The sequence below is a fragment of the Eulemur rufifrons genome, chromosome 27 (assembly GCF_041146395.1).
Source record: "Eulemur rufifrons isolate Redbay chromosome 27, OSU_ERuf_1, whole genome shotgun sequence".
NCBI classification, from domain to species: domain Eukaryota; kingdom Metazoa; phylum Chordata; class Mammalia; order Primates; family Lemuridae; genus Eulemur; species Eulemur rufifrons.
Window position 1 is genome coordinate 21541335 of NC_091009.1, and position 25629 is coordinate 21566963.

At 41.4% G+C, this 25629-nt stretch overlaps 1 protein-coding gene across 3 annotated transcripts in view; it reads right to left on the reverse strand.

The window, feature by feature from the left end:
• Window positions 1-25629, reverse strand: part of KCNK2 (potassium two pore domain channel subfamily K member 2) — a 157107-nt gene that overhangs the window by 86401 nt on the left and 45077 nt on the right. Inside the window, exons 1-2 of one of the 3 annotated variants that reach the window (XM_069459343.1) lie at window positions 9520-10078; window positions 6162-6472 (exon numbers count right to left, since the gene is read on the reverse strand). In XM_069459343.1, the coding sequence (XP_069315444.1) occupies window positions 6162-6472; window position 9520 (312 nt within the window). In that variant the 5' untranslated portion in view covers window positions 9521-10078. Of the gene's footprint in view, window positions 1-6161; window positions 6473-9396; window positions 10079-25629 lie in introns of those variants that run through there. The other 2 variants (XM_069459340.1, XM_069459342.1) reach the window with 2 other exon arrangements.

Here is a 25629-nt window from a genome sequence, read left to right on the forward strand (position 1 = left end):
CATGAGGCTGCTTAAAAATGCTTTTTCCAGAGATTAACCCAGAGGACATAAAGTATTTATGGGATGTTTAGGCACTTTGCAGACTATTTTTTTTAATCTTCCTAAAGTCTATATTAGGTCCAAAAAGTTGCAAAAGCAGAGTAAAATCATTGGTAAGAAAAGAAAGCCTTTTTAGATACTTTCTGGACAACATATTATCATGTGCACAAATAAAATGATAAAAGATGAGTGTATTCTTTCTAAGACTGAGGCCAAATATTTAACATACCTGGCTGCTTATACAACCTGGAACGGTAGCCACCAAACCATTGTATACATAATCATGTAGTATCACCAACTACCACATGCAATTAGCTCTAAGTCCACTCTTCACATGGCAAACCATCCCATTCACCATTAGGACAGCCAAGATCTGAAACATAAATGGACTCCCCTACTCACACACCTTCAATGGCTCTCAAGCTTAGAGATGTACTTCTTCAACATTTATTTTGAAGACCCTTGGTCTCTCGAGACCCCTTGCTGTCATGCAGCTTTTGCCTGTGATGCATAGCTGTATTGGATGCTATTGCTGTACTTTATCATTTTCTACAATAAACTATGGATCTGTAGGTACTGTTATTTGGCATTGGTAAATCTTCCTCACTAACTGAAACCTGTCTAACTGACACTATTTGTGCAATGTCCAAAACTAAGCTCCTGACATTATGCTCGAAACCGGCTCTTCTTCACTCTTCCCCCATCTCAGGAAAATAGGAGTCCTATTCTTTTCATTCCCTAGGACAAAAAATGCTGGGGTTATCCTTGATTCCTCTCCCTTGCATTGCACATCTGATCCATCATCAAGCCCCATTGGCTCTCCTTCCAAAATATATCCTGAATCTGGTTGTAATCTCACAACCCCCCCCCCCCCCCGCCACCACCACTTCTGGCTACTCCCTTAGCTCAAACCACCACCCCCCGACTCATTTCTCACTGGGATTATTACAACAGTCTCCTCCCTGCTTCCTCTGCTTCTAGCCATGGCTTTGAGCAGTCTATGCTCAATATCACAGCCAGAGAGATCCTGTTGCAATGCAAGCCAGAGCTGGATACTTTTCTGCACCAAACATCCAAACTCCTTATTAGAACTCACAAGACCCTACATGACCTGGCCCCCATTGCCTGCCTGACATCATCTTCTATGTCTCCTCCCAGTATCCTTGCAGTTCCTCTACATACCAGGGACTCTCACCTCAGCGAGCGCCTTTGTGTGTGCTGAGCATGCTGTCCAAGTGTTATTCCCCAGAGAGCCACTTGGCTTGTTCCCTCACTTCCTTTACTTAAAAGTCACCTTATCAGTGAAGCTTCCCCAGTGACCTTATCTGAAATTAATCACCAACATCATCCAACATTTCCTATGCCCCTTCATGCTTTCATTTTACTTCTGAAACTTATCACTATCTAACATAATACCTTCCCCCAGTAAATGTAAGCTCACTGATGGTAAGAATTTTCATCTGTTTTATTCTCCATTGCATTTCAGGGCTTTGGGTAATGTACACAGTAGGCATTCAATAAATACCTTTGAATCAGTGATTATAGAATTAATATAAAACAATGTTTGGGGTTTCTTTAAAGGCTGGTATCATTAGCATTCTAGGAAGGCATGTTTATTTATTTATCCTTTGGCTCCAAGTATCCTCTGAGACACAGCCAAGTGCCCAAGAGGGCACATGTACTCCAGGTGGAGTAGAATAGGCCTGGGATAAAGCCTACCCCTCTGGTGTGGAACAGGCCACTGTCTACTGTTAGAGCTGCTCACACCCAGGTACTCAGGTACTGGAGCACACCATGCCCGTTCTTTCTCGAATGCCCACTGGTCCCCTTTCCTTTCCCTAGAGCACTCAGATGTACCCTGAAATCCAGTTTTCCTTTCACTTCTTCTTCTGTGTATTCCCATTCTCATTAAATGGTTAATTTCTTCCTCAGTGCCCCAGGAGAAACAGAGATTTGGAGATCTGTAGAAGCTCCAGCTCCAATCTATAAGGACTTCTATTGTAACTATGCCTGACTGCACAGGATGGAGCTTCTTGAGAGAAGCCCTATTTTTTTCTATCACTTTAATTGGCTCAAAACCCAGCGCAGAGGTCAACACATTGGAGGTCCTCAATAAATGCCACTGAATGAACCAACATGAGAAGAAGGAATAGTGCAAACATAATACAATCCCCTCAGCAAGAAGACTCCAAAGATCTAAGGCTACCAGATCACCTTGTACAAATATGCATCAGCTTCTTCATGCAAAAACAGATAGAATATCTTCCCCACCTAGCTCACAGAGGAGAGGGGCTCAAATTAGGAAACAAAAGTCAAATATCCCATAAGGTATTTTTATTATCAATATATAGATCATAGATTTTTGCCTTTTCTTTTTAATCCCATAATTGATTCAGATAACACAGAAATAGCAGGATTAAAGACCAGGTGTGTCTGATGGAACCATGCTCCTACTGTTTTACTACATTCAAACAGGAAAACACCTATATAATCCTGTTGTCCAGGAAGAATATTAAGATCCAGGTACATACTCTCCATTTTGGAAAGAGAGATACACAACATATATAACTATGTGCAAAGGACTATAATTTAATATTCATTACACCCTAATACATGGAATAACAGGGAACTTTACATCAAATGTTTAGTAAATTTGTTTAGAGGCAGTCAATACAAGAGCTAAGAGTATAAGCTCTCGTCTATCCACCTAGGTTTGAATAATAGCTCTACCACTGTGCACTCTTAGAAAATGAGGCTCCTCCTGCCTCAGTTAACACATAAGTCAAATGCAGATAATAAGGCACCTACTTCGCAGGGCTGTTTAAGAGAATTAATTAAGATAATACACGTAAAGGGTTAGAATGGTGCCTTGCACATAGTAAGTGCTCATTAAATTTTGGCTATCATTAATGGTATCCATGACTCTTAAAACTTAAAAAAATGTTTTTATAAATGTTTCTGTACTGATAACATTAATTTAAATGTAATGGAAGTTGATAATCACACTGCTCAAAACATCTCAGCCTAGCAAACGTATCTCTGTTTTGATATCTCTGCGCCTCCTCAATCTTGTCTTGGAGGGCTGGTGTCAAAAACAGCACTTAGAGCTACACACATGTTTCTGTAACAGAAGAAACAGATACTTTCACTCCGTTTCCTGTCTCTTCCCTCAGCTCCCCGACCCCAGCCTACGACACAACCACAGCATGGAATCAGGTTGCCGTAATCTGTCCAGGGGAGTAATTAATAACCTGGGGCCTGGGACCAGATTACACTCACTGCACTTGATGTTGGTCTATCATCTGACTATTCATTTTTTCCTTTCCTACTCTCCATTAAAGGAAGACAGAATTTCTTCACTACCAACACTAGAACTGAATCACTCACCCACTCCAACCATTTCCCCCTTCGACACTGAAAGAAGGTAAACCCTGAAAGAACAGAGACTCCTAGGAATGGTGCCAGACCAACATTCTGAAGACCTGAACCCTTGTCCTAATAATGCTATAGGGGTAAATCACCCGGACTTTCTGTGTCTTAGTTTCCTAATCCTTAATGATGTGCTATTACTGCCTACTATACCTAATCACGAGGTTTTAAGGATGATTAAATGGGAAAATAAATGTGGGGAGAACACTTGAAAAGTTATGAAAATCATATGAAGGAAATGTCATTCAAATAAATCATCGTCAGCTTATTTACCTTCCTCCCTATTTACACATTGATCTTGATCCTTGAAGCCATAACATTATAAAGATTTCTTTTATCCAAACAAATTATATTCAAGGAGAAAATGTAAAGGTGAGTGACGTGACAATAAATAATAGGCAACTTCTGCATTAAAAAATACTGAAGCAGCACCAAAACAAAAAAAGATTTTTAAGAAGCAAAAATACTCAATGAGCAGTGAATACTAATAATGGATATTAATGGATTGCCATGCAGAGAGAAAGAAAAAAAATTAGGTCATATTTTGAGCTCTGTGCCCATTCCAAAAACAATATAGAAAAAAAAAATGATCAATATTCACTATCAGATTGCTCCTACCTACCATGACCTTCAAGTTATTTTCAGAGTTCTGAATAAATCTGGGTAATATTGGACAGTGAGGGCATTTGCAAATTCACACAAGGTTTCCCCTAGCATTGTCCTAAAATTTTAGTCATTTGTTTTTTTCCTGCCCAAGGTCAACCACCTCACTCCAGGTGATAAGAATGCAACTAACTGAATCACAGGCTACAACCCAGTAAAGGGAAAAGACAAAGGCAGAAAAAAAAAAAAAAAGAAAGAAAGAAAAGAAAAGAAAAAAAAAAAGACAATAATAAACAAACCTAACACTTTTTGAGTACCTAAATGGTTTATTATTTGTGGACTGTCTCCTTACTCTTGCAACTATCCTACTTGGTAGGGACTCTTTCCTGATTCCAGATAGATCATTTAAGGCTTAGAAAGGAAAAGTATTTGTTCTAGATGACACTTGTAATAAAGCACTCAACTAAAGTTTGAAACACATCCTATCTGATCCCAAAGTTTAAGCTTTTCCCACTACTCCAGGCTGCCTCCACCAAGCCAACGAAGAGCTCCTCTTCTAAAACCCAAGGGAAGTGGGAATTATTCTTCAAAGATTTTTAGTACCTTATAAGATTATGTGGCTCAAAGAGTGAAGAGAAAGTGATATGACATCAGTTCAGGGAAGGAGGTATTTGGGACAATAACGTTAGCAGTTTCACTGCCAATACTAAAAATGTCACCATCATCTAAAAATAGTAGAGAATTCAGTACATAAGCAAAGAGTATTACCAAAATTTAAGTCAAATGTGTTAGATGCCACAATGTCTGAATGTGACAAGAATTAAACAGGTGCCAAAGAATACTAGCTGTGATAGCTTTCAATAGAACTTGAATAAGAACTGGTATGTGTACCTTATAATAAATAGAGAGGGCAATGAAAGGCAGAGGGAGCATTTGGGGACTCATGGCAAGAGAAAATGACAGTAAATGTCATAGAACAAAAAAAAAAAAACCAACCAGGATTAAAACCAATAATTTTTTTCCTTCAATCTACTATTCCAGCTCATTCAAATGATACACCAAATATATATTAAGAAAATGCTCAGATGATGTCCCACAGGTAAATTTTCAGTCTAATTTGAATTAAACCAGGTAAGAAATGTAGGCTCTATAGGAAAATAAACACATGTACAGTTAAAATTTTTTCAACAACCAGTCAGGTCTCTCCTTGTAAGAAAATTCTAGGGCTTTTTTCTTGACCAAGATTCTCGGTTTGACCAGTGGATTCTTTCTTGCAGAAGAAATCTACAACAAAAATGTAGCCATCTCCAAAGAGCCAAATTGAAACTTATAATCATTTGGGGATTAACTTTTAAAACATTTTTCCATAAAGATGTTCTGCTGTTATACAGTAAAATTAGTTTTTATTCAAAAACCCTATTTTTCTGTGTATCAGTAAATTGTTTTTAGTTGGGTTTTAGAGAAGCAATAATTAATCACTACTCCCAAGACACTTCAAAAAAGGCAGTTATCAGAGTTATACCTTGGCTAGATTAAAGACGTGCGCTACACGTTGTTAACCATGAGGGGTAACCATCTCAAGATGGTCACATCACAAATTCAACTTTTCTATTTTATGGCAGCCACTGCCACGATTAAAGCCCTTTTCTGTCTTTGATTTTCCTTTCATTTGCCGCGGCAATGTTTCTCAGTCGGCAATGATCATCCTAACCAGGATGGTAAATTCCAGCATGGTAACCCCAAGTTCACGGGTGTCCACTGGCAGTTCTAAGGTAGAGCACAGGGAAAGAAAGCAGGAAGACAACAGGAAAGAAACACAGTAGAACAGGAGCAGAAGAGGATGCGAAGGAACCGTGGGAGGGAGGAGTAAAAGAGGAGAAGAAAATATGGCAGATGAGAGAAGAAGGGGCAACATCAGAAAGGAGACAAAGACCTGGGGGAAAGAGTTCTATGCTAATCAGCATGAGGTGGGACAGGGCTCCTACCAGCACATCAGCACTGCAATGGCCTACGAGTTTTCTCCTCCTATCTTACTCTTTCTTTCTCCTTAGGAGAAATGGAGTAACAACTCCTCTCATGCCATTCATTACCTGGATGAGTTTGTCCAGCTCCGTGGAATTGACACAGGAGTGCTGGGATATGAATGTTTGCTTCTGGATCACAATGGTGGTCCTCTGTGAAATCTCATGAGGCTGCTCCAATGCTTTGAACACGGTGGCTCCGATGATCAGATAGAGGACAACCACCAGGAAAATCGTGGAGACCGTCTTCCATTTCATAACATTAATGGTCGTGTCACTCTCCACCCGGGAAGCAAGCACTGTGGGTTTCGTGGAAAACGAGAGCCTCGGTTTGGAGTTCTGAGCGGCAGATTTAGGATCCAGCAAGTCAGGTGCCGCCACTGACAACAACAGAGAATGAGGGTTAGGTTGGAGGAGATTAGAGGGGAATTGGTTGGGCTGCTTCTTTAAGGGGTCAGCAAAGGTTGACTGAACTCCGCTTGGTCTCCTGGTGGAAGCTCTGGAACCTAAACCAGGAGTGCTCTCGCTAGATCTCAGGCAGGACCAAATATATGGGTTCAAGAAAAAGGGGCTGAGTCTTTGCTCTCTGCTGCTATTGGAGTTCCAAATGGGAGGGAAAAAAACAGGAGTCAGATCAAGAAACTTAAAAAAAGAAAAGAATGCCTGAGGGCATCCTAATTAATTTCTAAATTTATATCTGTCCACTATGCTATCCACAAAGATGTACTGAACTCCTAGGAGTAGATGGTACTACACTAGATATTTGAATACTCAGGAAGAAGGCTCATGGTCATTCCTGTTCTCAAGAACTTTGCACTGCAAGCCATCAATATGAAAGACACTCTCTGTTTTTGTTTTAAAACGTATTGTAATAAAAGAATTGTATTATAAGAGAGTTTGTGATCCAAACATTGTTGCTCAAAAGAAATCATTCCTAATTTTCTGGTAAAACTTGGTGGTAAATAACCCACTCAACAGTCCGATCATTTCCTTTTGCCTGTCCTCCAAAATGGGATCATGATGAAGCATTCTCTGAATTTTTTTACTCCATATCTGACATGTTTAAAAAATAAAGGTTATTGCTAACCATTGTGGCACAATCCGAGGGACAGCCAAGAAAAGACAAGTCTCTTCCTTTTCAACAGTGAACAATATCAAGAAAAAATAAAATGAAAACCTTGGTTCACACCTTAGACCCTACATGCTCTTTTCAAAGTTAATTGCTCCATTAGAGTGGATTTATATGATTCTCTTACAAATCCCCATACACTCTGAGGTGACTCTAAATCCATTTATTATTTAGCCCAGCTGTTCAAAAATCTCATTAATGGATTTCTTTTTAGAAAATATAAGAGATATTAGACTTCTACTTCTAAGAGGAAAACAATCCAGCTACTACAGAACATTTGATTGGAAAGGCAATATTGAACAAAAAGGGTTAATAGAATGGCTGAAAAATAAGGCACTTTAAAAAAAAAACCACCAACTCAAATAGAATAATCAATTTAAAGTCCATAATTGCTATAGATTTAAGTAAAATTGCCGTCATGTGTACAAGATAGCTTTCATAAAATGATAACCTAATCTAAAACACACTTTTAGGGAAGTATACAAGAAATCTCCATGGAATTGCACCCAAATGCCCTCCAGGCACCTGAAATTACTAGAGGATAAGACGCTAATAAACAGTGTCAATTTTCACACGGCTACCCACCCTGTCCTCTTGCCTAACGCTGTCAGTTAAACGTAAGCTACCATAGTTTGAATTCATAAAATACATCCTTAGTTGCCCATCAAAAAGAAGCTTTGCAAATAAAGCTATCTGAAGCACTAGACCTAAGTAGTGTTGTAAAATCATGGCAGATGACAGGCTCCTCAACCAGCAAAGCTCTAGAATGGTTCTGATACTTTTAAGAGGTGAAATCAGAGCTGCGATGAGGCTGTTGTACCCATGGCTCCAAGTGGAGATTCCACATATGTATAGCTCATTACAGCAATTCCCTAAGGGTCGACCTACTACGTACAGGTATGCACACGTTTCTCTCCTGATACATTCACCTGTTCTGAATAAAGCCACAAACTAGTTGACACCTTTAAAATATGTATAAAGACAAGTCCATTCAAAATTAGCACTGGACATGTGTTTAAGGTTTAATTTTTTAAAAAAAAACTTTTTTAATAGAAGTACTGATGATAGCTAAAATCACAGTCATCTGCAGACTCACCACCACCACCCCCATCTGCTTGGTGAGTCTGAGTGAAAAATAAAAGTCATAATTTAAAATTTAGCCATCGTTGGGATAAAAATTGGGGGAAAAAAAGCACATAGAAGCTCACATTATCTCTCTAAAGGAAGCTTTCCAAGCCTCTCCTTTCCACACCTCTGTGCTCTCACGTTTGTGATTTTTCACATCACTGGTTTCTAGTCTGTTCAATCAGAAAACACCAAGACTGTTTACCTGGATGCTACCAGCCCAAAATCCCACCAAGGCATTGTCACTATATGCTTTTTGGGGAAAGGAGACAGTATTTTTTTTTTAAGATTATGCATGTGTGTATTAAACTAATACAATTCCTGAAGGAGTTTAATTCTTTTAAGCTGCTGTCCTGTTTTTTAATTAGCAAGACCATATATAATGCACATTTGGCAGACAGAATGGACAGAGACTGATGAAATACCAAAATAATTTTTTTGTAAAACAGCTTTTTCTCTTGATCTAATATGGGGAACCTCTGGGTTTCCAGCTCCAGGCCGTTTGATGCATGATCAGGAAAGAAGCTGCCCCTTCCACACACTCTCAGCACCATCGCTGCCCACTCCCCTCCCCCCAGCACAGCACAGTCTCCTCTTAATCTTGGTCTCCGGTCCTCACCCAGATATGTCTCCGTTCAGGCCGCGACTGACCACCGAACAGCAGCAGAAACAAGCTTTTTTCAGCACCACTGCCTGTCCCACCACGCAGTGGGCAACAAGTGTGACCAGGGTCACCATGAGTCCTGCCTGTCGGCTACTCCCAAGGGCTGACCCTCCTTCTCCATCGGAAACTCCCCCAAGGTGTTCCAAACCCATACCCGAGGCAGATGCAAAAACCCCAGGCACCGGCGGGAGAGGGGGGAGAAGCGGCCAGGAGAAGATCAGGGGATGGGTTTGCCTCCCAACCGAGATTGTGACCCGACACTTGGGACGGGAAGCGAAGGTGGGGAGTGTCTGCCTGCTGCCGGCGGGGCATCTGCAGCCCTCCCCGGACAGGCTGGGGCAGGAGGGCGCGCGGCCGGAGGGGGTGGGGGTACCCGGGGGTCTCACCTCCTGCTCTATAGCCGGGTCTCTCCCGCGAGGCGCTGGGAAGCATGAGGCATGCAGCATTCAAAATGTTTTTTGAAAAAGACGGACTTGAAGCTTTTTTTACAAACACGCCATTGTACTCACTTCTTATTCAGAGACGGGCTGCGCGCTCCGAGCTGCACGGGCAGGCATTTTCCCCGGCTTTGTTTTACAAGGTGGGGAGAGCGGGGCTGGACGCGGGAGGGGGTGGGGGGGAGCGTGAGAAGAAACGAAATCGCGGGAAGGAGGGGACACCGGCGGGCTGGGCAGAGGGCGAGGCCGAGGCCAAGTTGGGCTCTGGAGCCGCCGCCCCCGCGCGCGCCTGCGGCCGGGCCCGGGTCACCCGGAGAGCGCGGGCGACCCGGGTCCCGCGCCTGCCCGCCGCCGCCGCCGCCGCGCGCTCGGCCCCGGGCTCCCAGCTGGCGGGGCCCAGGCTCGGCGCGGCGCGGGGGCGGTGGGTGCAGCCCGAGCGGCCGTGCGCCCCGGCGTCTTTGTGCGCGAGCCTCGCTCAGCCCCTCTTCGCATGTCTTTGTGTGTGTCCCCCGGCCGAGCCCTCCGTGCCCCGCGGGGGGTGCGTGGCACGGTCTCGGCGCCCGCAGCTCCGCCACCCTCCGCTGCTCTCCCTTCCCGGCTCGCTGCTCACGCCGGCTCCTTTCCCTCCTTTCAGAACTCCCTCCTCCTCGCCTCCTCCCTCCCCCTCGCCGTCTCACCGCCTGGGCTCGCCTCTCCACACCCCCTGCTAGCCTGACCCTCGCCCGCCTCGCTCCTGCAAGGTGCTCGCGGCCCGCCTCCCCGCCTGGGGGCACAGCCCTTTAGCTCACCTGCTGCCTCTGCCCCTCTCGGCCCCTTCCACTAGCCACCCTCCCAGTCCTCACTCTGGCTAGCTGGCGTGCACATCACACAGGGCTCCATCCTCTCTCCTTCCCGCCCAGAGTGCCGGGTGTGGGACCAAGCTCTGGGGACGCGGGTCTCCGGACCCCTTCACGTGGGCGTCCTCCTTGCCCTCCTGCACCATCACCCCCCTCCCCCAGAGTTGTACAGGGAAGTGCCCCCATTGGCGTCCTGAGACTGCTGGAGTTGGGGCGATAATAAGGATGCTGGCTTCTTCCAGTCTACACCTGGGAAAGGGTTAACGAGTCACCAGCAAACCCTACCTCACCTCCAGGGGTGCTGGACTTGGGCAGGGAGCTCTGATCAGCAGAATGTCCCAGACCAAAAAGGATGAGGGATGCACTTGGAGCCGGGGTGCAGACATCTGGGGATGCAGAGGAAATGGAAGAAAACCCGGTTAGGTTCTCTGAGGACAAGACCCCCTTTGCTGGGGACAGGGGTTGCTAAGTGTGGCGAATGGGAGCAGCGGGGTGGGAGACCTCCGACCCCAGCCTGAACTCGGCGCTTCCTGCCCCCGTCCCCATCAAGATCCCAGTTTGGCAGGTACCAGACCCCGCCCAGACTCGGGGACCTCGGCGCGGGGACAGCTGAGCTCGTGGCTGCAGGCGTGCGGGAACTGAGCCGCCGAGGTGGGGAAGAGAGAGAGGTTAGATGCCGTCGTTGTCATAGGCGAATCCTCTCGCTACCCACGTGATGTAGCGGACCTTCAGTCATTTGTAAACTCTCTCTTCCTTCCCACTTTCTCAACGGGAATCCTGACCTCCACCCTCCTACCTCCACCGCTGTGTGCCAGAGTTGATCGTCCATAACTGCTCCTCCGCCAGATTGGAGCATTTTCCCTGTCACAAGGAGAACTTTCAAGTGAAAGCTATAGCCATGATTGTAGAAAAAAACCTTGTAACCCTTAGCAAGACTGTAACCGTCAATGATAAAAATGCCAAGTTATTTTTTTAGATTCCAGAATAGATTCTGCACCTCTTTCCCCCATTAAAAAATCTTCCTAATATCTTTCCTGCTGGAATTCAAACACGTGTTTCTCGACTTCTGCTCTGGAAGGGAATATAATTGGATGTCCTTTCTAAAATGTGAATCTGATGCTCTTGCTCACAGAATTAAAACCTTTCCAAAGTCTCTAGGTCACCGATGATGTGCTTCAAGATCAGGCTTCTGGTTTTCACTCCAGGCCTTCCAGGTACTGTCACCTTCCCTCGTCCTCCCCTCAACACCACATGACTAAGGCATTGCTTCAGTAGGGTTCTCTAGAGAAACAGAACACACGCACGTATGTGCATGTATATGTATGCACAAAAGAGGTATGGATTTGGCTCACATAATGATGGGGGCTGACAGGTCCCTCTGAAATCTACACGGCAGCTCTGGCAGACTGGGAACTCAGTGAGAGCTGGTGCTTCAGTCTTGAAGCAGGCTGTCTTCTTTTCCAAGAAATCTTTTTCTATTTTTCTTTTTTTGCTCCTAAGAGATTAGATAAGACCCATCTACATTACCTGCAGTAATCAATTCTTTAAAGTCAACTGATTGTAGATGTTAACCACATCTACACAATACCTTTACAGCAACACTTCAATTCTAGGTTAGTGTTTGATTAAATAACTGGGTAACCAGGCGTGGTGGTGCCCACAGGTAGTCCCAGCTACTCAGGAGGCTGAGGCAAGAGGACCACTTGAACCCAGGAGTTAGACGTTAAAGTGAGCTATGACTGGGTCACTGTACTCCAGCCTAGGTGATAGAGCGAGACCCTGTCTCTAAAAATAAGTAAATAAATAAATGGATATCATAGCCCTGCCAAGTTGACACATAAACCTAACCACCGCAGATGTTATCTTTCCCATCTCCACGCTGTCCAGAAATTTCCCTGGAATCCTGGCTAGTCAGGTGTTTTACCATTTGCTTCCCAGGTCAACTTGTTCTCCGTCTATCTTTGCACTTGTCATATTATGTTGTGCTTCTTTAAACTATATTGTAAGCTCATTGAGGGCATAAATCATGTCTCTCTGTTCACCATAATATTTGCAATAACTAGTGGCTGGTACTAAATAGGTGTTTGATAAACATCTGAGTGAAACCATTACTGCAAGTATATACCTGACATTGTCATTCACCTGATCTCCCTCCAGCTGTTTGGAACCAGGGTATCCTACATATATAGGAAATGAGGTGAATTCACTCCCTTCAGAATCATTTGCTATCCTATCACATAGGGCTTTTTGTTCTTCAGATGAAAGTGTCTCAAACTTTTTGAGATAGTTTTTTCTTTTCCCTTTTTGTTCAACAGCTTGGTGATTGTTTTTCGTTTTTGTTTTTGTTTGTTTGCCCCTCTGGGTTTTCTGCAAATTTAACCACACCTTGCCCAGCTTAAACATGCCTGTATGTTTTTCCATGTGCTTGTACAGTACTTGCCTTTTTCCAAGCTCACAGGACTCAGGTCTCACCACCAACCCCAAATGCTGAAATGTCATGTCCCCCCTTTCCCTATTAATGCATATGTCCTCCAGGTCCCCCTGTGTATTATTCTCACATTAGGCATTACACATGTGTAGGGTGGCTGAGGGGTCAGGGAGAGGTGATGTCCCTTACAGAGGGGTTAAAATACAACAAAAAGGAAAAACTCCAAATTGTAACATTAGCAGGAATCACTCCAACAAGGTAAAGGCTCAGTCTCACAAATAATTTGAATGAACCAAGAGACCAGCCGGTCCCATCATGGACTCTAGCCCTGCTTTCCACAGCCCCCTCCTTAAACATTCCCATCCCTTTAAGAGCCTTCTTGTGCTGAACATATACTTACTCATGGTGTTGGAAGTAAGAGGGAAAAAAAGGAAGCAGACTAGTTTATACATCATTGCAACTGGAGAAACAAGGAAATGGGATGGTTTATCCTGTTTGTTTGATTTTATGCCTGCATCACTCAATACATATAAATCCCATCAAAAGTGTAATAGAAAGGCATGGTACACTCTATTTCTTTCATGCTGCAGGACTACTCAACACTTTTTTAAACTTTATTTGAATCGATAGGAAAACCTGAATATGTAATAAAAAGATTTAGCTAGACTGCCCTCATTCTTGCTCTTTCAGATCTGTTGTTCTGCTCCAACTAGCAGCATGACATCTACAGGACTTCGCTTTTATGTTTATTTTGCTTTTTGACCTTGGCCTATTCAAAATGTCATAGTGAAAATAAAAATAAAAATTAAAATATGAGTATGCCACTGTCTTTTCTCACAATTCCAATCATATCTAAGATTTTAGAGTCGACGAGACTTCAGTGGGTATTCTACCGCCACCATTTCTGAGCCACGTGGGGTGGAGGAAGTCACTTTATCTTTCTGACCATCAGTTTTCTAATCTGAAAAATAGGGATAATACGCTGAACTCACAAGAGATTGTTGTAAGAATCAAAGTGAGACAATATATATGTGTTCAATATTTTAGGTTCCCAAAAGAATTTTCTTCTCTCCCACGCTTGACCTAACCTCAAGGACCAGGGGGCTCTTGACCAAGCAAGATCACCAACAAATCCCAACTCTATAATGGATTTTGCCATTTATTTAATCCTCTGCGTAACACAATTGCACAAGTATAAGGAAGGATAAATCACATTCATCAGATATTTACCGAGTGCTTACTAGGTGCCGAACAGGAGATCTGTGGCTATAGCAAGGTCACTGTCTACAGAAACCATATGTGCGGCAAAGGATGGATGTTAAATAAACACAAGATTAAAATTCTGATAAGCCTTAAGGTACTGTGAGAGTGTTTACTGCTGGAGGGTCCAGGAAGGCCTGTCTAAAGAAGTCACATTAGGGCCAGGTGCGGTGGCTCACACATGTAATCATAGCATCCTGGGAGGCCAAGAAGGGCGTATCGTTTAAGCTCAGGAAGTTCAAGACCAGCCTGAGCAAGAGCAAGACTCCATCTCTACTAAAAAAATAGAAAGAAATTAGCTAGGCAACTAAAAATATATAGAAAAATTAGCCGGGCATGGTGGCGCATGCCGGTAGTCCCAGCTACTTGGGAGGCTGAGACAGGGGGATGGCTTGAGCCCAGGAGTTTGAGGTTGCTGTGAGCTGATGCCATGGCACTCTAGCCTGGGCAACAGAATGAGACTCTGTCTCAAAAAAAAAAAAGAAGTGACATTAAAGTTGGGTTCTGGAGATGAGCAAGGTTAGAAAGGGAAAAGCAGAATGGAAGGAAAAGGCTTCCCAACAGAGAGAAGAGCTTGTAAAAAGACCATGGCAGGAAGAAGCTGAGAGAATTTGGAGAGCTCAGACAGTGAGGATTAGTGGTGGACAGTGATCAAGCTCAAGAATCAGGTAGAGACCAGGTCAGGTGGCACTTGGATTTTAATTAATGGGACTTGGATGAATTTTCATCACAAAGGAAATCTCATCAGATGCATTTTTTAAGAATCCCTCTGGTTGCTACATGGAGAACAGAGAGGTGGTGAACGAAGAATGTAAGCAGGTAGACAAATGAGTTTGGACAATATTGCTTTAGCCCAGGTGAGAGATTCGTGGTGTTGTGGATGGGAGTGGAAGAGAGAAGAAGACAGGTGGCAATAGATCAGAAGGGCTTTGTGACCCCACTGGATGTGGGGAGTGGGGAATAATGGAGAGGGTGGGCATTTTCCTAGAAGTTCCAGCTGATTGCAGGCCCAGGGAGAGACAGCAGTGTAGGCGGTACTCGGGTGAAATGCCTGTCTGATGCGGTCTCTCCCAGGACACCCTTCCCTCTCACAGCTGTTGTGTTTCTTGCGGGACTCATCCCCAATTGTGAATACAGGGCGTGTCCTGGGGCTCAGCCAATGTAGTCATAATTTATCAGCTTCTCCATTGGTTCAGACAAAGTGACTTGAGCCAGGGTTTCTGGGAAAAGAGACTTTCATTCTGTATCACTAACCTTGAACCTGAAAGCCTTGGAGGTGCCTATGCTAGTTTGTGTTGAGATTTCTGACAATAGAAATCAAGATCGCTAATTGAAACATTGCAATGCAAGGAATAGGAGAAAGTAAGAAATAATTTAGCTCTGTGGGGGTATCTAAAGTTGACCCCCAATGATCCCTCCTCCTAGTATTCATGACCTGTGTTTCCCCCTCCCCTGAGTGTGAGCTGGATTTACTGACTCACTTCCAGTGAATAGAACACAGCACAAGTGCTAGGATGTCCCTTCCAAGATCAGGTTATAAAAAGACGGTGGTTTCTCTTGTATGCTCTCTCTAGCTCTCTCTCTTCGATCTCTCCCTCTGGGAGAAGCCAGCTTCCCTGCTAAAAGTCAACCTTACAGAGAAGCTCACACGAGTAAATTTGCAAGTGAATCTCCTGAGGCCTTCCGACACCTGGGTAAGGGAGTCTGAAAGCAGACTCTTTCTTCCCCAGTTGAGCCTTGAGGTCACCATAGCCCCAGACAACAGCTTAAATGAAGCCTTTTAAGAGACCTCGGGGCAGAACCACTCAAGTGAGCTGCTCCCAGATTTCTGAGCCACAAAAACTGTGAGATCATAAATGATTCTTGTTTTCAGCTGCTAAGTTTTGGGGTCATTTGCTTTGCAGCAAAAGATAACAAATATTACATTTAAGAGTCAAATTCCAAGCAAGCCTATAAAATGTCAGTCAGACCTGAGCCGTACAAATTAAGAAGGCAATTTTTCAAAGGCCCAAATTTATTCATTTTGAAGATTTCACATCCCTAAAATTAGACTATAACAATCAGAAAGGAGTGGGACATCGCTGGAAGAATGGGAAAGGGAGCTAAGAGACAGATGTGGGCAGTGGCCATACGAGCGTTGTCTACAGCAATGGGTTCTCACCATTTACAGCTCCACTACATGTTTTATGCCATTTATGGTACAATTAATGTATTTATTCATTCATTCAACTAGCGTTTATTAAGCACCTGCAAAGTGTCAGAAAGGCATTTCCCAGCACCTGGGGATATGTAGTAGTGAAGAAGATACAATAAATCCTTGTCATCATGGAGTTAACATATTAAGGAAAGAATGACAGTAGTGAAATTATGTTCATATCTATTCAGTAAAACACCATTGATTTACTGAGGGTTTCAAATTAAAGTTCCTCACCCTGAAAAATAAAAATTAAAAAATTCATTTTTACTATAAAACTGCAAAATTCATTAAAATTAGCTTGTTTGTTTTGTCAAAACACAATTCATCTAAAATATAGAACATTTAATGCCTTTTTTAATAGCTTTGTATGTTTGCTTACTTTAAAACAAACACATACATGCAAAAAATGAAGAAAGATAAGTTTTCAAAATGTAAGCAATAGTCTCTTTTTTTATAACTGTAGTTCTCGGTCCAATGTGATTTTCTTTTAGTTTTGAAAATTCATGTAAGTCAAAACTCATTTTTGCATATAAAGATCAGTGCTTTAATAAGTGTACATACAATGTATTTAATTATTTAAAATAAGCTAATATTCATATTTCATTTTATTTAACAGGGAATAAGATATTGAATAAGGGCATTGTAAAGGAAAGAAATCCTTTATAATGGTACTCTGTTATAGAAGAATAAATTCAGAAAACATTAGGATTTATTTGGTTTTCAGAGGGGAAATTCTGTTCCAGGTTTTTCTTTCCCCTTTCAAAACTGAGCGTCATAATAAATATCACTAGGAAATGAACACTTAGCATGTCTAGACTTCAACATTTTCTGCCTCTGGCATCACAGGTAAATCCCCCACTGACAATTACTTAATAATTCATTAGATAATTTTTTTAAAGTCTGCCAATACTAGGCAAACCAATTATATCAAATGTGATGCTTTTTTAAAAATCAGCCATAAATCCAGAGTGAACTCTATAGAGCATTTTCAGTGTTTCTTGATGGCTTTCATTATCTAATGAATTTTGGGCACATCGAGTACTTTATTTAAAACTTATATGTGCTGTGAGCATTTGCCTGTCCAGCATTTGGCCTTCACCTGAGACCACAAATTCGGATAGCACTGAATGCAGCTTAGTGAAGAGCAAACCAATCCAATTTCCCTTCTAAAATGAATTCACAAGACATAAAGGCAATAAAAAAGTCCATAGAGAATGTAAATATTTTAAATCTCCTAAAGACAATTTTAATGTCTTCTATAGCCAAAGATGTTGACTTCACCATACATATAGAATCTAGTTTTCCCTTATACCTTTTTGTGTCTATGATTAAATGAGCCCATATGAGGCTTGCACAAGGTCACTTGCTAAATTTATGAAAGAATTGAGATAAAAAATCCATGCATTACTCCAGGGCATATTTGTTTTAGAAAAAATAAAATAAAATAAACCTAGAAGAAAGTGGCTTTTTGTAGAATTTCAAAATGTGTTAAGGTGGTCATGTGATCTCTCCAAATTGTACAAAGCAGAACTATCACCACCACCGCCCTAGTCGCCTCTACCCAGGATCTTTTCCCCATTCTATCTCCTCCACTGATCTCCAGTCCATTTTCCACACTGCAGCCATGTGGAACTTTTACAAATAAAATCTGGTTATGTTGAAGCCCTGATTAAAACCAGGCACTAGCTTCCTGTTGCCTTCAGAATAAAGAGCACAATGCCAAGGACATCCCAGGGCCCCGAATATCCTTGTCCTGTCAATAATGATGATAACAGAACAAGAATCAGAACATTAGGTAACATTTCTTAAAGGCTCACTACATCCATGCCTTTCATTAACTATCTCATTTAATCCTCTTAAAACCCATGTGAGTTAAACACTGCTATTATCCTCAGAGCAGTTAAGCAACTTCTCTAAAATAACACAGCCATTATAGTAAGTTGATACACCTGCTATAAGGGGCCCAGCTCACCAGGCTCCACAATTTCCTATCTGTAGTTCAGTCACCTGCTGGATCCCACTTTCTAGAATATACTTTACTCCTCTTTCTTTCCTTAGAGCCTTCCAGCCTAGACTGCACCTGTCTCCCTCATTACTAGAAAATGACTCCCACTCGTCCTTCAGACCTTAGCTCAAACACATCTTCCTCAGAAAAGCCTCGCTCCAAAAGAGATCAGCCCACCCATCCTAACTTAGGCTCTCAGCACTCTGCACTCTCCCTTCATTACCTTCACAATTATTGTTACCCGCTCGTTCAAATTGTTATTTAGTAGCTTCCTGTATTGGTCTCCTAGGGCTGCTATAACAAAGTATCAAAAACATGGGTGACTAAAAACAGCAGAAATTTATGGTCTCACTTGCGGAGGCTACCAGTCAGGAATGTAGGTGTCGGCAGGGCCCTACTCTCTCTGACAGCCCTAGGGAAGAATCCTTCCTTGCTTCTCTTAGCTTCTGGTGTTTGCTAACCATCCTTAGCATACCTTAAGATCATCTTTGCTCTGTGTGTCTTCACATCGTTTTTCCTCTGTGTGTCTGTCTCTGTGTCCAAATTCCCCCTCCCTTTTTAAGTACACCAGTCATATTGGATTAGAACCCAATCCAATGAATTCTTTTTAACTTTATTGCCTCTGTAAGAACTCTATTTCCCAAGAAAGTCACATTTTGAGGTATTAGAGTTAAGAGTTCAACGTATCTTTTTTATCTATTGTGCGGGGACACAATTCAGCCCGTAACTTTGTCTATATGGCTAAAACAAATTCTAAGAAGAAAGAAGATTTGTCATCTTGTTCCTCGGCACAATAAAATCATTTTACACAGGAATCATTATTTATGAAATGAATGAAAGCCCATCTTTAACAGGTGTTGCTGAAAGAACCCTGCAGTTAATCAGGACTCAGAATCTCGACGTCCACAGCCCAGGCAGGTAACATGCCCATATGAAGTGGCTCCAGGGAACTGGAGGAAACGTTCCGGCCAGCTTTCACTGATTACTGCCGTGAGACAACGAACATAGATCCAGTGTGCTAGCCCTTCCAACTTTTCAAGGGAAGCTTGACAACCAAATTGTTTTAGAAGAAGTGTTCCCATTTTCAAGTGGAGCAACTAATTCAATTTTCAAAACTAAACAATGTTACTGGCAAATAAACTGTGTCTGTAGGGTAAACGTGGTCTTGAGGCCACCTGGTTGCTGCTTCTGTGTTAAGGTAACATGAGATGCTCTGTGTGGTCATGTCTACAGTAAAATGCAATGATTCTATTCATTGGGCTATAGTAAGTGTTAAAACCATAGCTCACTTCAATTGCAGTCTTGCAGGGCCAGCACTAGGGAGGTACTCTCCTCAGTTGTAAAATGTAGGGTATCAAGAAACACAAGATAAATAGCCCCTCTTTCTTTCCTTCCCTCCTGTCCCTCTCTCTCTCTCTCTCTCTCTCTCTCTGCAAAAAAAAAAAAGATAAATAATATTTTAATACGATATTTTAAAAAATCAACACTAATGCAAAAAAAAAATCTATGATAAAAAAGATTACAATTTTAGACAAAGACAGGACACAACCTTGCATTTGCACAAGTCAGCCTCATTTGCCTCACCCTTATCTTCGCCTGCCTGTTTCACTGATACTTAGTCTCCCTGCTAGATCACCATCTATGGGATCTATCTTCCATTGCATCAGTTCTCCCTTCCTGGAACAACCATATACCACCAAAATTCTGTGTCTAAATATGCATTGCACTGCAATTTTGATGAAGTCACTTAGACTTTCTGCAGATTCTCCAGCTCATCTGCCTCCTCTGAAAGAATGAATCATTTCTTCTCCTTTAAAATGGTGCCACTCGCTTCTGATGGAATTGCCTTAATTGCACTTTTCTCCCAGGATTCTGCTTACTACCTGCTTACTTCTGCCACACTGCTAGATGCTTCAGATGGAGACCTGTTTCAAGCCTTGCAACAGCCTGCTACTGCAGCCCAACACATGCAGGTTAGATACCATGGAATGCTCTTACGTTGATTCATCTCTCAGCTTGGAAATCACATGTGAAGTGTTTTAAGGCTTCATATTATAGAGGGCACTTCTGACTCTTCCTAAGCCGCCACTCAAAATATAGACATTCTCATCTATCATCCCCCAAAACCCCACCATGAGATAATATGCATGATTAGGTAACAACTGAAGGCAAAATATTGACTCAGGGTTGTCACAAGCTTCTCTCAGACCTTGAGAATCACAAGCCATGTCAACATCACACCAGAACTAACATAGCCAATTATGCAAATATACTCATGGAGTGTCAAAACTCCTATCGGGAAAACAATAGGAACCGGTGTAGAAACCTCAAGACTACAGAATCCTGGAAACTGTAATCTGAATAAGAACAAGATACGATGAGGAAAATTAAGCTCGGCCTCAAGTTCCTGTGAAATTTGTTTCTTCATACATTAGAAGATAAATGCAATTAGAAATTTCTGATTAGATCAACAATTAATTAGGTTAATTTAATTTGCTCAGGACAATTGCCTAATCATATATTCTGAGTATACTCCTCTGTGAAATCTTCCCTACTCTTTACGTCTGATAAATTTGATCACAATTATTCGTGTGTCTTGAGTACATGCATAGCATCTTTCATACGTGTGTCTGTTTGTATGTCTGGCTTCCTCTACTGGACTAACAGCTAATAGGGCAGTCAAGGGTAGGCATCTTATCTGATTCTTTATTTCTGTTTCTTAGGACACATGGTAGATATTCAAATACTTGTTGAATGAGTGTAAAGAAACCACCATCTCCCCAACACACACAAACTCACCAGCTCTTATGACTTCCAAAGAAGGATTTTATCAGAACCATGACATCTATTATCAAAAAGCATCTAATTCACATCAAGGTACTTTTGGTACATTAAAAATCATTATATTTCTTCCACACCGTTCATTATCACAAGTAGTTCTATTAACACACAGATTCAAATGAGAGTCAGCTTAGTCTACTGATAAAGATTGTAAGCTGCCTAGATTTGAATCCAGGCTCAGCCAATTGTTAGCTGTGCCTTGGTTTCCTCAACTGTGAAATGGGGATGAAAATTATATCAATCTCAACTTGTTGATGAGACCTAAAATGTTTAATAGTTGAAAAAGTGTTTAGAGCAGTGCCTGAAATATAGTGAGAACTCAGTAAATGTTGGTTACTATTAACACTATTATTACTACTGAAACAGCAGTGAACCAGGGAAAGAGGGAAGGAGGATGGGTCTGAGATAAGTGAAAACAAACAAACAAAAAAATGCCAGTTATCTTCTGGGACTTGGCCCAACAAACACCTGGAACCTGGCTTTTAGGAATCAAATGAACATTTGTGATTCAGGAAGGAATCCCGTAATCTAGGTTGCAGAAGAGGGAGTCAAATTCCAGCCCCTCAGTCTCAGAAAGAAGAGGACTCTGAAATTCAGGCAACTCCTTCCTAGAGCAGGGAGGCTTTCCCATACTCCCTGATGTGGGAGAAATCCTTACCACGATGTAGTCAACAAAGGGCAGATGGGTGGGAACCAGTGAGGTTAGAAAGGGAGCCAGAAGGGGGTTTCACCGAGGCGCCCAGAAACAGACCTGTGGGTCTATCCGCACTGTTATAGACATGAGGATACCATCTTCTTTACCCTGTACATGCTCTGATTTCCCTGACTATATTTGGACCATTGCTATATGAAACTGTCCCTTAAAATGTGTTGACTTTATTTTCCATCTCCTTAGCAATCATGATTGCTTTAAATGCTTCTGGGTTTGCTTGATAGAGATATATATATAAATATATAAAATAATTATTATTATTATTATTTTGCTTTCATTGTTATCAGCATTGTTTTCTGGACACAGATGAAACTCTTCTTTTCCCCACACAGGGTTTTGGTTAAAGTAAAACTTTTGTAAGCCCAAGTAGCCTGTTGCTAAGAGGACCAAGCATGCAAATAACATATAAACAATAAGGGCTCCAGGAAGGGAGTTTGCTATTAAGCAACAGGTGTAATAGGTATTTACTACTAGGATCGGTCCTTCTTTGCAGATTTATCAGGGGTCCCTCTTATCCTTATCACTGCAGTATCACATTATGCTCATTTTAATTAAAACTGAGATGTCAAATATTGACTGTTCTATTTTTAATGATTGCTAAGTGAAAATCCGTTAGCCACCAAGTGTAGCTATCAATAGAATACATTATCCTTTTTTTTTTTTTTTCCTGTTTTTGTATTTACCCCTACAATGGAATGCTAAGTTTTGTGGCAGTTTTTCTTTGGATGAAAGTTGGGTGGAAAAAAACTTGTTTAGTGTTTTCCATTGAAATTTTTCTCAAGAAGGAGAGCCAATAATGCATCATTCAGATTCCAAAATGTCTTGCCAGCCTTCTTGGTAATTAACTATAGGGTTTTGTTTTTTTTTTAATGCCTGAAGTAATGGATGCAATCTGCGTTATTTTCATATGTGGCATTATAATTCTTCATATACTATATCTGCACATTTCTGACAATGTGGATATGAACTCCAGATGTCTTCCCTGGTAACCCCGACCCCAAATATTAAGTTTGGAGTTAAGTACCTTTTTACTATGTTCCCATAACACATAGTGAGCATTCAATAAAAATTGAACCATTGTTATCATTTATGTAGGACTACACTAAAAACTCCAGAGAGTGAGTAATAAATATATGAAAATCAAATAGCCCTCCCTGTGAAGAGCTGATTAGCTCAGAAGATAACATTTCCATGAGGAAAAAAATAAAACATAAAGACAGACTTGGGGCCGGGCGCGGTGGCTCACGCCTGTAATCCTAGCACTCTGGGAGGCCGAGGCGGGTGGATCGCTCAAGGTCAGGAGTTCGAGACCAGCCTGAGCGAGACCCCGTCTCTACTAAAAATAGAAAGACATTATATGGACAACTAAAAATCTATATAGAAAAAATTAGCCGGGCATGGTGGCGCATGCCTGTAGTCCCAGCTACTCGGGAGGCTGAGGCAGTAGGATCGCTTAAGCCGAGGAGTCTGAGGTTGCTGTGAGCTAAGCTGACGCCACGGCACTCACTCTAGCCTGGGCAACAAAGTGAGACTCTGTCTCAACAAAAAAAAAAAAATAAATAAATAAAAAATAAATAAATAAAAAAAAAAAATAAAAAAAAATAAAAAAATAAAAAAAAAATAAAGACAGACTTGGAAGGGACCATATAGAAATATCTGCTAAGGGACATAAAATTTATTTAAATCAATTACATAGGAGCATTTACCAGTTGTATTTTGAGGACCTTGCTGTGAGAATAGTTTGTTTACAATTAGTTTAAAATATTAAATATGATGTAATATTTTTAGTTCAACAATACAAGAAGATTCCGTGAATATGAGGCAAAGAGAAAGAAGCAAAGAGTCTTTTTCACACTGTCAGACTACCTTGGTCAGTGCTCTCTACTGACTACTGTATCAAACCAAAAAACCTGAGTTTAGAGATAGGGATCAGAAATTATGGGCAAATCTTGAACCATGCACCCTGGCCCGAGATCACACCAAAAACAGTCCAGCAGCCACCAAATTCACACTCAGTTTTGAGAATTGGCAAGAAACGGTGGTAATGTTTATTTCAAAATTTTGAAAGAGACATCCTTCTTTCCTTTCCTCCCAACTTTTCTTCCAAAAACATATAACTGGTTAATAACCAGGCCAACTTAGTGCATAGGCTGCTCATGCAAGATGTCCAAATTTTGCCATCAAATAAAGATGTACAGTATTTGTAAAAACAAAGCAGTGACTTAGACAGACTTGCTAGTTAATTAAATGAACGTTTCTAAAATCAGTTGCTTAGACAAAATGCCTTTTACCATTTGACTCCTGGGCAACTAATTCTCATTTAACATGAAATTGAAATTAAAAAGTCATAATTTACCTCTAGTCAGTAGCCAGATGACTGCTTCTAAAGAAAGAACTTTGGTTTGGGGGTCCTAAATGTTCCAATAAATATATTTCATATCTTTCAATTTATGAATTTGATGCTTAACTCCAATTCTTGCTTTTTATCCTGAAAATCTGGCTAACGCTAAAGACCAATAAAAAGTTTTTTGGAGAAATTTAAAGAGTATGTAAGTTTTTCGGCAACTTCTGGTTCATAAGTGTATATATTTAGAGATACTTATGTACTAAATCCAAACTTTGAAAATAGATAAATAGATGACAGGACTGGCTTTGTAAGATTTATCTCAGGGTGTCTACAAATTAGGAGCACCCCTAAAAGTCTAGTTCCACTTTCAAAGTTCAGTTTACAGAAATTTTTAAGAAACATTTGCTTAAAGTATTTAGATAAATCTGTATGGGTAAGAAAATAAAGCCTTGTATATATAATATCTAATTTCCCCATTCAAGCAGTATATTGTAACACCTAAAAAATTTTAAATACTGGGTTACCTTTCCTTTCTAAAGATGCCATAAATCAAATAACAACCTAATCTGTTTGACAAGACACAGTTAATATTTAAACAGTTCACCATAATACAGTGACATCTCACAAACACAAGAAATAAAAAGGGTAGATGAGGGAAAGAAATTGGGCAGGAAGAGGAAGTTAGATCTTTTATGCTTTATGTTTATGTTTTTAGGTTAGACCTTTTATATTCCTTCAAAGGAATTTAAGTACAAATAATTACAAGAGATGGACTCGAGGCTGGACAACTTGAATATTAAACAACTCAGCCCTCACTAAAGTTTTTGGCCTTGACATTTAAGAAAAACAGGGTGGCATCTGTTTCTCAGCTCTCTGAAGACTGTACTCTTAAGTGGTATCATCCTCTTCCCCCTCTATCCAGGTTCAGCTGTGCCTCTACCAAGCCATGGTTTTCTGTGTTGGCTGCATCGCTTTACAGAGCAGCTCTGTGGCCCAGTAGTGAGCTCCCTAGAAAATACTGAGCAAGTCCAAGCCTGTTGGAATCACCCAGGGAAATAAAAACAGTGTTCTGGACACTGGATTCTGCAGCCTCATCGCCAAGAGGATGTAGTCAAACAGTCTGTGTCTACAGCTTAAGCACTTTCTGAATCTTCTAAACTACGTGAAATCAGTAGATTATTTTCTTTGATTGGACCCATGTTAATATCTTTCTCTCTCTCTCTCCTCTCTCTCCCACCCCGAAGCAGTTATCCATAACTCCAAAATTATTAAAAAATATAAAACTGACACACTATTGTCTCAAGATATTTCAGATGTTTCAAGTAAATATGGTGTTTTATCTTGAATGATTCACGTGGGATCTCATTTCTCTAATTCTCTTTGCACCCCTACATGTGAATCTACATAGCTTACTTTGATTACAACCAAAAAATGCTAAAAACCTGAATGATCAACAGACAGATAGATAATTTTGTTCCTCAGTCTTGTGCCAAACACACACCTATACGCACATCATGTTACTTTTCATACTTTAGAACTCTACTCAAGGGAATTCA